Source organism: Colias croceus, chromosome 6 (genome assembly GCF_905220415.1).
Source record: "Colias croceus chromosome 6, ilColCroc2.1".
Classification (NCBI taxonomy): Eukaryota; Metazoa; Arthropoda; class Insecta; order Lepidoptera; family Pieridae; genus Colias; species Colias croceus.
This window is the reverse complement of record NC_059542.1, coordinates 5756807-5769395: the sequence shown is the minus strand read 5'-3', so window position 1 is coordinate 5769395 and position 12589 is coordinate 5756807. Positions and strand designations below refer to the sequence as shown.

Below are 12589 nucleotides of genomic sequence, written 5' to 3'. Positions count from 1 at the left end.
CGACGGACGCCGACTGAAGGCGGCGCGGAATCGATATGCGGCCGCCGCGTGCCCGCGCCCGCACTACCGCGCCCGCGACCGTATTGCGCGCGAACTTTGTCTTCCTGCACAAAATTTTATATTTAGAAGCATGGTGAAACAATTGATCAATACTTTGCACTGTTAATTCTAGTACTTTCGCCATGTCAACATAGTACTCGCCTAGTGAGCGGTTTCTTTAAACTCAACTTTAATTTTACTTACCTACCTAATCATAGCGCGCCTCGCAAAATACACCCAAACGAAATATCTATAGGTACACTCAATTAAAATTTTAACTGATATTGTAAACTTTTTTTTATCCATCCTTCATTAAAGAAACTGGAGCAAAATCGCAGTGATAGCGAGGAAATTGATAACATAACTTTTAAAAGTTTTCATAAGTCAGTTTCAGCATAATCGTTAACTATTTTCCAGCGTGTGGTGTTCCTAAGGGGCATTACATTTCGGGCATTTTCGACTTTAAATAGATTCGACTGAGAGTACCTTATTCCATTTTAAAGTTAATAACTCATAAGTAATGGTGAGACACGAAGTTGAATCGAATAGCGCGTAGGCGGCAGTGACCCACATTGACAGTAGTCATGCGGCGCGCTACGCACCGCCCAGCGTCCTACGTAGAGACCTCCGCAAACTTTTCACGTGAACCTTATTCAAGCGCGTTAACGGGCCGCTTACTTTTTATTTTCATCTACATTAAACTCTCTAGACTGTTTAAGTAGAAATCACAAATGTCAGCTCAGATTGTTTAAGTATTGGATATACCTTATTATCTACATTATCTAGTTTGACGATTACATATTATAATTTATAACTTTAAACTAAGTTGTTGATTGTTTTACTTTTATGTTTATAATGTTTTAATTTAAGTATTATTAATAACACTGTAACATATATTTGTTTTGGCAACCAATATACTGTCCTATTTATCATAATAACTTAATTACAATTTAAATAAATATAGAGTCTTTGCAATAATAAAATAATTTACTGCTAAATACGATTATTATAGTTAATATTATGTAGTTCATTATTTTTAAGCGAATATGAAACGTAATCATTATAAAACTAAAACATCATAATCTATTTGAGTTGATATTTATACTTGATTGAAATAGTTAAATACCTTAAAATGTTGTTGAGAAAAACATTTATACCGTAAATGAAATTATAGCACATCTAAAATTCATATTTCTAATACCTACTCAACCGATATTTCGCAAAATTTGATTTTCGCGCCGTAAGTAACCGTTCGTTGAACTTGCGGATAACTTCAGTGTCCATTCCATCTTTAGTTAAATAAAATAATTGACGTAAAACTAGGTTCTAATTACCTCTTTTTCTTATTGTATCTTTACACCGAGTCAAACAAGGATATGAATAAATTATTTTATAGGTACAGGAGTCGTTTTTTAACCGAACAATTTTTTATCCCCTCAATATATTTATCTGTGTATTCTATTTTAAAGGACAAATGGTCAATTTGATAGATAAGTGTTCTAATATTGTGTAGGCAGCGAGTGGAGAATCCAAGCGCGGGTTATCATGCAGATTGCGGCGAATCAATAGGGGCGCCTCGGCCACTGACGGCGGATGACGATCAATAGCGTCCCAACGGAGCTGTCTCCGCATTAAGGGGCTTCCTTGAACGCCTTTACACATATCCACAACCTATCTACACTTCATACGTCACTCTACAATCCATACTATGCATGGCGTCTCGCCACTAAAAGTTTTCATTGACTTTCCGTTATTATTACCTACGCTTATAGATATTAAAAACCGTGCATTCAACATAGAACATTTTTTTTTATCTTTTATGTATAATAACTGAAGTATCTTTAAGGTAAAGTTTATTGAAATGTACACACATTGTTTAATGATAAAAGGAGCTACTTATTCAATGTACTATAGTCTAAGTAGGTACGTTAGCTTAACTTCGCCATGTACCGGCATATTTTATGCAAAATAACTCTTTCCATTCAATGAACTAGTAAAAGCGAAACTCACCATACTGTATGACCTTATGTACACTACGAGTACATTGCTAATGGGATATTTAATTGATTATAAGGTCATATGTTATGTTAATCGGGTGTGGCTGTGTGATACCTACTATTATTTTAGTTACTGTCGTATGAATAATAATGACAGGTATTAAACAAGTAACTACACACAATCAATTATTGCTTTTCTTTTTTTACATTACAAAAAAAAAATTGAACCGATAAATGTTATGGAAAAATCCATCGAATTCTTATAATATGAAGACTGAGAAACGTGAGTTACCAATCACTTAGGTATTTATTATATATTATTATATTGTCTTTTCACGAGCCTCTAAATGTATAATATGTTTAGATTTAATCTCATTATAGTCTGTAGATATAGTGTACCTTATTTAGGACTTAGGTAATAGAACTAGTAGTTACGATATAAAAGCAACACATTTTATTAATATTGATTTTTATATTAGGTATATTGAGATATGATATATAGGGGAATAATAATTAAACATAAGTAGTCAAGTAGTTTTTTTATTTTTATTTTTAGCTACGACACATAGCATAAAAACAATTAATCGAAATTCGAAACCTATTACTACGCTTTACCTACTTAACATTATAATTATTATGGTACTTGTTTTGTATCACCCCGTTTTTCTTAAAACTGAATGTATGATTTACTCAATATTTAACAATAATATGCATTACCTATCGAGTAGTTACAGTAATAAGAATAATAATTATACCATGAATAATCAGAGGCGAATGCTATGAACTATCTAAGTAAGATTTATCGAATTACGGTAGGTACTATAGATAGGTACCTAAGTATAATAGTATCATGTAGGTATAAATAAAATATTCTAGATATAAGTAGTAGATAATATAGTTAGGCTTGATGCATCTGTTCCAAATTCCAATAGATAATGTAAGAATTTCACAGTTAAGTATTATTTGTCAACGCTTATGTAGATGACGTATACCCAATACCCACACAATAATGTCTGGTAGAGATTATCTTCAAAGCTGTAAGGGCATCTTTTACATAAAGCTTTTTTATACCTAAGTAGTTAGTACTTACCTTTTCAGTGAAATTTGAATACTTACTGAAATTTTCCATTTTGAAGTACTTATAGTTATATTCTATAGTCTTTATCTTTATATACTTATACAAAAATGAAACCCGTTTTTCTTGGTCACGGCATCACCCGTAAACGGGTCGACCGATTTCGATAATTCTTTTTTTTTTATAATATTCCTTGAAGTACAAGGATGGTTGTTATGGAAAGAGAATGTTCTCTTTCCATAACAACTTCTGAGAGTTTATGTAAACTTGTACCACGGGCGAAATCGGGGCGGACCGCATATTATATGATAAATATATTGTAGGTACTCTCCTGTGCATTTGTTTGTCTTCGAAGTTCGAACTACTCCTCGATTTTTTATATCTATCCTCGTATTTTGAATTGGTAAGATTTACAATTCGAAAAAAATTCAAATTCCAATATGCATAATATGTATAATAAATAGGTGAATAATGTCTATAGAGCAGCAAGAAAAACCAATTATTTTCTAATTCTCTGCAATTTATATAATCAATCGGCAATGACACTATAAGCTATAATATCACCTGCACTGCATCAATAGGTACTGTGGTATATAAATATAGTTAACTACATAACTAGTTATTATTAAAAAAAATACCCTAAAATATTTAAGGGCACTGTATTTTTCACACAGGATGAGGAAAGGAAACATATTAAATTATATTACAAATGTGAAAGTGCGTTTGTTTATTTTTTGTCATTCACGTCGCAAGGTAGAATAGATAGAACCTATGTTTTTTGAATCATTCGATTGGAGCCTAGCTACTTTTTACCTCGCCTCCTTTATTCCTATGGGAATTTCCATTTATTCTTAGTCTAATCCCATCTATAGTTTGATAGAAGTTAAGGGCATCAAAGATCACTTAAAAAAGTGACAGCTATTAAATAAAACCTTATATTTTAGCACTTGTTTTCCAACTGCTTGCAGTCTGTAGCGCCACCCTCATTTAATGATTTTCGGCGGAATATCGCACACCGAGGTGAATTCGTAGCGTCCACATAAGCTCGAGCAATGATTTTGATAAAATAGAAGAATTATTGTCAAATTAATATAATTTTTTATAGTAAGTGTAGCAGTTGCAAATTTCAATCCTGTCACAATGTCTCATCCAGACAAGTTTTATAGGCACCTGCATAATAATATAATTATGACAAAATCGAAATTATTTATTCGTTTTTCTTTGAACCTACCTTTGAATCTTTTAACCTCTCGATCGAACTGCATTTTAGTCTTTTAGATTTTCACGCCAATTCGATTGCGGATGTTGTACCTATTGAAACCAGTCGTAGTTTTGAAAAACAGGAACTAGTGCAATGCATTTTACTCTGAAATAAAAATCTAAGTCTTTATTATTATATATTATCCAATCATTATTTATAATAATATCTAATGAAGTATAAGTAAAACTAAGTACCATACAATAAATAAATCTCTGAATAAATCTGAACAGTTAATATGTTATTTTGTTTGTACAAGCTAATCTCCGGAACTACTGCTACAAATTTTATAAATATAGGTTTCATAACATCACCATCACATCACATTATGAACAAAGAGAGCGTAGCATCTGTGGAAGAAAATGGAAAATAAATAATACCTTAATAAAAAATATTCCTTTCGGGAGCTATATTCTGTGAAATAATTTTTCCTTACATGTAATTACAATGCAATATGGATATTTTACAGACCCCATAACAATGGTAAGTAATTTTTTTTTGTTTTCCTTTACATGCATCAATCACGTAAAAACCACTGCAGTTTTGTCTGTTTGTTTGAACGCGCTAATCTAACGAACTAATTTGAAAAATTCTTTCGGTGTTAGATAGCCCATTTATCGAGGAAGGCTATAGGCCATAGGTATTATGTCATCAGCGCAGCACGCTATAAGAACAATAGGAGCTGAGCAATGCGGGTAAACCCGCGGAGCACAGATAGTGTTATAATACCTAATATAATTATGGTGATAACTGATAGACCAACGTTAGATTTAACTTAGGCATACTTGGGTATATTTTATTTGAAAAACGTATTTTTCGGTCTGACTATACAATGTACTATCATATTATAACCGAGTGATAAAAAATAAATTAGCGATTAGTATAACTACATGAGGATTCAATGTATACGTCTTCAAAAAATCAAAAAGAGAGTTCTAACTGAAATAAATAGTTGCCGAAGTATAGGTTCGGTATTTTTTCATATAATTCGAAACATTCCTAATTGCAATAACTTTCAATACTAAAATTAAAATATACGAAGTCATTAAAAATCGTTAATAAAATTTCAACTCTACTGAAAATATAAATATCTTTATATAAAGGTTTTATTAAAGAAAAGATTCAAATCAGAAGCATAATAATTAATTTATAACATAATTTAAATATAAATCTTATAAAATTCTACGTAACATAGTCAACAATGCAGTAAATAATTATTTATACTATAAATATATCGTATTTTCATATTTTCTCTTATCTCTTAAAAACCTTAATTTAATATTTGTTTATAACTATTTTTTTCTCTATTGGCATTCCACACATACTAATATAATATAAACTTTATGGTATAGTGTATGGATAACAAATAACACAATATGATTTATAACTACAACATAGTAATAAGATGGTTGGAAAATAATAATATAACGAATTGGTAACTTACTTACATAATTAGACTAAAAATAAAATAAAATTGTATATATTTCAATTATATCTATCCGGGTACACTACCAATATAAATCACACAAAAAGTGACATACTATTTTATTCTGCAGCTCACTAGACTGGTCCTTTTGGCACCACCCATTCTAACTTGTGTAGTTGACACAAATTTAAACAAGAAAAAAAAACTTTACGAAATATACAAAGGACACTTTGTACCAACAACACGTAATTTTTCTCGTATCCGACCTCCATAACAATTTCTTAAATTATAAAATTAGTATATTTAATTTTTACCGCCTAATATAAATACTGATAAAATTTATAAGTTAGGTATTTATAAATAGGTATTTTCAACAATATGCAACATCCAAAACAACAATTTCAAATATTTTCTAATACTGAAAACTACACGGTAATATTGTACTATATATTTAATCTCTTAATAAATAAATGTATGTAACAAGTAGCGACTTTAAGTCATAAAATTAAAAATCATACAATAGGGAACTAGGGCTCATTCACTTTCTAAAATTGTCCAGTTTCTTTAATTATAAACAATTAAAACAACCAACAAGCTAATTACTTACAAGAATTTTGTCTTCAGCTTTCACTCGTATAGTAAAACTTATATCCATAATATATAATAATAATGTGTAAATAAATTAGACACCTCACAATTTCCAACCAATCAAATTTGTACAATTTTGTATAATAATTTGACACAAAATCACTATAAGGCACTTCGAGATTTATGTTATAAATTTCTATAAAAACATTATTGATCTATTGAATTTTTCTACTTAAAGCCCAATGTTGTAATTTTTATGAAGTACTAGTAGACACCTTATATCCCTTAAATTAATTTTCCTCCATCCAATGTAGAATAAATCAAATATAGTAAATTTTACATTAAGAGATCTCACATCTAGCTAACTTGGAAGCCATTCGAGTTGTATTATAATAATGTATAAATAATAACAAATATATTTCATAAATTTTCCTAACAATTTGTATACTAAAAATTTAATTTTAAGGCACATTTATCCAATCTTTTCATAATATTTTCAACTCCATTGGCAAGGAACTTGTTTAAGGCACCACAATACTTGGTAACTAATTTCGTTGTCCGTGGCTCGTCCACATGTGTTCTTTAAAAGTCTCCCGCATTGTGAATGACCTTGGACACAGATAGCAACACAGCCTGTTAGTAAGGTCTGAGTGCATTAATCTCACATGATATTTCAGGGCCGATTGGTTCGAATACTTCATTCCGCAGTGTGGACAATCTCCACATATAGCTGCATGATTGGATTGTTGGTGGGAGTTTTGAGATGTGGAAGCACCAGAGTTCATAATCGGAACAGTGGACATCCCTGCTAGTAGAAGTAATGCTTGCGATTGTTCTGAAGTATAAGTATTCTCTGAATCAGCGCCATCTTGCTGCTCCGACAGTAATACTTCTGGTTCATAATCAACATCTGATTTTGGTGACGGTTTTTCCAATTTCACAATTGACTCTTCAGTGGCAGATTTCGTTGGACTTTTGTTAACATTGTTAGTGTAGGTAACTGATTCGGAATTAGTGTCTTTGTTTCTGTTTGCGTTGTGTACTTCAGCGATTGGGACTTTTTTTTGACATGCATCACTTTTTGACGGATTAATACCTGTAAGAAGAATTAATATTTAGTCCTTAGTATTTTGTACTTTGCATTAAGTACATGGTATTAAACTCTAATTTGACTTATTTGTTAAATACAATATTATGTTTATATTTAACATTATGGTTTTTATATAATATTATGCACAAAACGAGGATTAGACCCTGTGTCACCATAAAAATGTAAATAAATCATCACACTACACACATGTATAGACTTTCTAGGGAAAACTACAAGTATATTTAAAAAAAAATAGAATATTTACCCGATAGTAATGATCTCGCCAGCATACTATTCTCATAATCGGGGAGGCTATCATCATTGTCGGAACTGGCAGGAGCTGGGTTTGGTGAATTGTTATCTTCATTCCATTCTGTTTTTACAACCACAGGAACTTCTTCTTGGGTCTAAAATATAAATTCCTGTTTAATATTTGTTAATAGTCTAATGTTAAGGCAACTGTGACTGTGAATTTTTTTTCATAATAACAGAACATTATAACTCTTAATAAATATATCTTTACAGAGATAAATTTATAACATGTCTGGCTGTTACCTTTTGCCTAGATGGTCAAACGAAATTTCGCATATGGATCATTATCTAATTGAATCAAATCTCTCACATGAACAAGATGTTATACAATATTAAAAGTAGTCTATAGATATGAAACATCAACATAGAAACACAATTTCCCATTCATAATATTAGTAAGGATTATACTCGGCACGGCAAACCTTCATTCCTATGGCTGTTCGTCTTAGTGATTGCTTGTATGATGGGTCGTGTTGATACTTTACTATTACCATTATCAACATTAATTGTTTGTCGATACTCTCCGCACAAGCTACATAAAAAATAATAAATGCCATTTTCAGACAATTCCAATACGTTTCTAATTTAATGGTAACGCCATTACAAGGTTGTGTCTTGAGAATGACTGTCAGTGTCACAGGAATCATCTTTCTCCGAGCCGATTATAATAATATTGTTATTCATTTTAGGTTCTTTGAATATTTGACAGTTTTATATGAATATTGGGTGTACATGATTCAAACAGACCTTTTTTTTACGATATAACTTTATAGAAGATTATAAGATATAAGAAGTATTAAATTACCTGTGTAGTACTTTTTCCATTGCTAATCGCAGAATAATCATTAACAGTGTCCGTTTTTTTTTCACCAATGTTATTAGTGCCAAATATGGGGTTGTCCAATTTCAACTGATGACCATTATTCCTGTTATATATCTCACATGGTTCCAAGATCTTACTCCTCTTGTAATTCTCCACAGTTGCAGTATCATTTGGTTTGTCTGATGTGCTACTTCTTCTCTTTTTTAACGCTGGCATCCTTGTTTCCTTGTGAGTCGCACCTCCATGGGATTTTGAGTAGATTGTCAACTGTGTGTAAAGTTTATTTGTAGCACTTGAACTTGTAAATGTTTCATTCTAAAATATTGATTGTATTTATTTAATAATTTTTATAATTTATATTTCTATTTCTTTATTTATATGTACCTACACCAATGCCTTTAATTTAATGTTATACTTTTCAATTGTGATTATTTTCTTATATAACATATTATATTTTTAATTTAATAATGATTTACAATGTTTATAAAGTTACCTGTTGAGTAACACCAGTTAAGCCTTTTATTTGTAATAATGCAGCAGTATGTAAAAATGATGACAATTTGCTCTCCTCAATGAAAACTTCTCCTTGGTACATGTAGGACAACAAGCTAAGAATATCATCAGCTGATACATCTTTCAAAATTATAACAGGATGCTGACAAGGGTTCTCCTAAAAATAGCAATATATAAAACAGTTGGTCTCAAAACACATTATGTATTTAGCCTTCCAGGCCAATGCATTAGTAATATTATTACAGATAGACGCGAAGGTTATAGTCTCCCAAGTCATTCACCTTGAACACATTCCTAAAGTACGGGCTGCACGCTGACAGTATTACTTTATGAGCCTTGATATTTCTGCCTTCACATGTAAGTGTTACATCGACGAGATCCTCGGAGCACTTTAGCGAATCTAATGCACTTACAATATTTGTTTGAAAATTGTTCCAACGTAAACAGAATTGATCTGCCATTGCTACGTTTTGTTTTTATAAACCTGAAATAATATAAGTCACTAGATTAAATTTTGAATGAATCTTCAATAATTCAAAACATTATTTTATCCTTGACATACCGTTAGAATCGTATATATCACTACAGGCACAATCATTAAGAAGTTTTAATTTAATATGTTCCTTAACAAACTTCTAACAATAATTAAAGACAACACAGTAAATACCATTAAAAATAAAGTGCATGACCTCCAATGACACAGTCTTCTTTCACTTTTTGCAGTATAGACAATTTTAAACTTTTTAAAAATTGCAGCCCTATGCAGAATTCGCTTGGATAGTCATACTAACATGGATAACGTAATAAATTATTTTTAATAAAAGTAATAATAATATATATATATATATATATTTTAAATATATTAAAGGAAATAATGCTAATATAACGTGAGTCTAAATTTATAAAGAATAGAAATAAATATTTATAAAAATTTATATTTATAAAGCATTTGAATGCCATAAAAACCAAAAAATATAACGTGAGTCTATTAAATAAAGTGTATAGAAAATAATAAAACATTAAACAACGTTTGTCTATGTTTTTGTAAAACAGACTGTCACCAGTGCAAACTTAGCACCCCATCTATGGAATTTTGGGTCGAAAATGACCTTGATCGTTAGGTCCCCGTTAGGTCCTTTAAGGTCCCACAATTTTTTCGCTAGGTCCCCTTAAGTTTTTTTTTAAATAATTTTTTAAATTTTAGGTATAAAAAAAGTGCACTTTAGCACCCCATCCATAGAATTTTGGGTCAAAAATGACCTTAATCGATAGGTCTCCGTTAGGTCCTATAAGGTCCCACAATTTTTTCGTTAGGTCCCCTTTAGTTTTTTTTTAATAATTTTTTTTTTAATTTTAGGTATAAAAAAGTTACACTTTAGCACCCCATCCATAGCAAAATTGGCGAATTTTATCAAAATCGTATTCTTTACCGTTAGGTCCGTAGAGGCCCATCATTGAAATTGTTAAATTATTTATGTTATTAAAATCTATACTTACATATATATAAAAGAAAGTCGTGTTAGTTGCTCCACTTATAACTCAAGAACGGCTGAACCGATCTATCTGAAAATTGGCAGAGAGGTAGTTTAGAGCCAGGAGAAGGGTATAGGATACTAAATACGTACCACGGGCGAAGCCGGGGCGGACCACTAGTTATAAAATAATTGAAACCTGCGCATGCGCCTTAGAGCATTAAGGCATGCGCACATCATACATAAACAGTGCGATATTTAAATTGGTATCGTTTCATTTATTAAATTAAACCAATAAATAAATCTATACTAGTCACGTCTGGTTCGAACCTCTACCTCCCTGCCAATTTTCAGCTAAATCGGTTCAGCCGTTCTTGAGTTATAAGTGGAGTAACTAACACGACTTTCTTATATATATATATATATATATATATATATATATATATATATATATATATATATATATATATAGATATCTCCATGGGCACTATGTTGATCAAACGTGCCATATAGTTAGTAATTATTTGATCCGTTTTCACTTGTTGATCCGGTTGGTATTTGTGGATCCATTGCCACACCACCGTCCGTATGTGGATCCGAACGGAGCCACAAGTGTCACCATCAGTAATAATAATAATTACGTGCTTTTTATACAAATCCACCTTTTTTGCGTTTTAGCTCTTGTTGATCCGATTCAAATGAGCCAATCAGAGCCCACCGAGCTCAGCCATTGGTCGCTTGCGGCCTTAGCCATTTGAAGGTTTAAAGACATTTATTTCCGTTATAGAAAGGTATGTTGCCGTTCGCCTTCCATAATTTGTTCGGATCTTCGGGAGGGCAAGATAGCTAGCTCGTCTATTAGGATAGTGGCGATTTGATGTTGAGATTTTAATATTAATTGTATTTATGTTTTTATGTAGCGCTTTGCGGATGAACATACACGTATTATAAAAGTATAATTGTTTTAAATTCATTATTTTAGTGTCGTCGTAGATTTTATTTGTAGAAGTTAAAAAAGGATAGTTAAAGATAGTTTTAATGATTTTATTTTGTAAAATTTGGGGTGGCGCTAATTTATTTTTGTAAGCACTCCCCGATACTTCTATTAAATGCATTAGGTTACTAACGTGTTTTAGATGGTGTGGCGTAATTTAACGTAATTTAGTAATATTATGCAGAGATCTAGGAAGTGCTGATAATTTATTTTTTAGGTGGTCGATGTGATAATTCCATTTCAGAGAGCTGTCGTTTCGCAAACCTAGGCATTTCTCGTGGGTTTTATGTTCTAATACAACACCGTTAATTTTAAGTGGAGCGTGTGGTGGAATAATTTTGTTATGAGCTTTGAATTTAGATATATTTATTTTTAGTAGATTGAATTTATTTATTTAATTTATTAAAATCATTTTGTGCTTGCGCTATCATGTCATGTATAGAGGGGCCAAAATAAAACAGACAGGTGTCATCCGCATAAAGTGTTAGGTGACCATTTAGCTTTAAATCTTGGAAATTATTAATATAAATTAAAAAAAGCAATGGGCCTAGAATCGAACTTTGTGGTATGCCACATGTATTTGGTAAGGGAATGCTATCATGGTTATCTATTTTAACTATTCGTGATCGATTTTTTAAATATGATTTCAGCATATCTAGTGCTTTACCATTAATGTTAATGGATGCTAATTTCTTTATTAAAAGTTCGTGAGAAACGGTATCAAAGGGCTTTTGTAGGTCAATAAACACTCCCAAAACTATATTGTTTGCGTCAATGTTCTGTTTTATTTTAATAGTTAGGTCCATAGTCGCTGACAGAGTGTTATTTTTTGGCTTAAATCCGTATTGACGCACTGAAATAAAATTAAATGAGTCTAAATATTTTTCTAATCTCGTGTGTAAAATCTTCTCCAATATTTTTGACAATACTGGCAAAACCGAAATTGGCCTATAGTTACCAGGTTCAAATTTTGAGCCACTCTTATAGAATAATTATAGATAG

At 31.2% G+C, this 12589-nt stretch overlaps 1 protein-coding gene across 3 annotated transcripts; it reads right to left on the bottom strand.

The window, feature by feature from the left end:
* Positions 1–5676: 5676 nt before the first annotated feature.
* On the bottom strand, positions 5677–9836 carry LOC123692578 (protein abrupt-like). 3 transcript variants are annotated; one of them, XM_045637338.1, is made up of 6 exons: positions 9684–9836; positions 9403–9605; positions 9102–9278; positions 8591–8923; positions 7739–7880; positions 5677–7479 (listed from the first exon to the last, which is right to left on the bottom strand). In XM_045637338.1, the coding sequence occupies exons 2-6, from the start codon at positions 9580–9582 to the stop codon at positions 6929–6931; spliced, it is 1383 nt and encodes a 460-aa protein (XP_045493294.1). In that variant the 5' UTR covers positions 9583–9605; positions 9684–9836; the 3' UTR covers positions 5677–6928. The 3 variants fall into 3 exon arrangements, with proteins under 3 accessions (XP_045493294.1, XP_045493296.1, XP_045493295.1); XM_045637340.1 differs by having other exon boundaries at positions 8591–8875; XM_045637339.1 differs by having other exon boundaries at positions 9403–9623; positions 9684–9834.
* Between the last annotated feature and the right edge of the window lie 2753 nt (positions 9837–12589).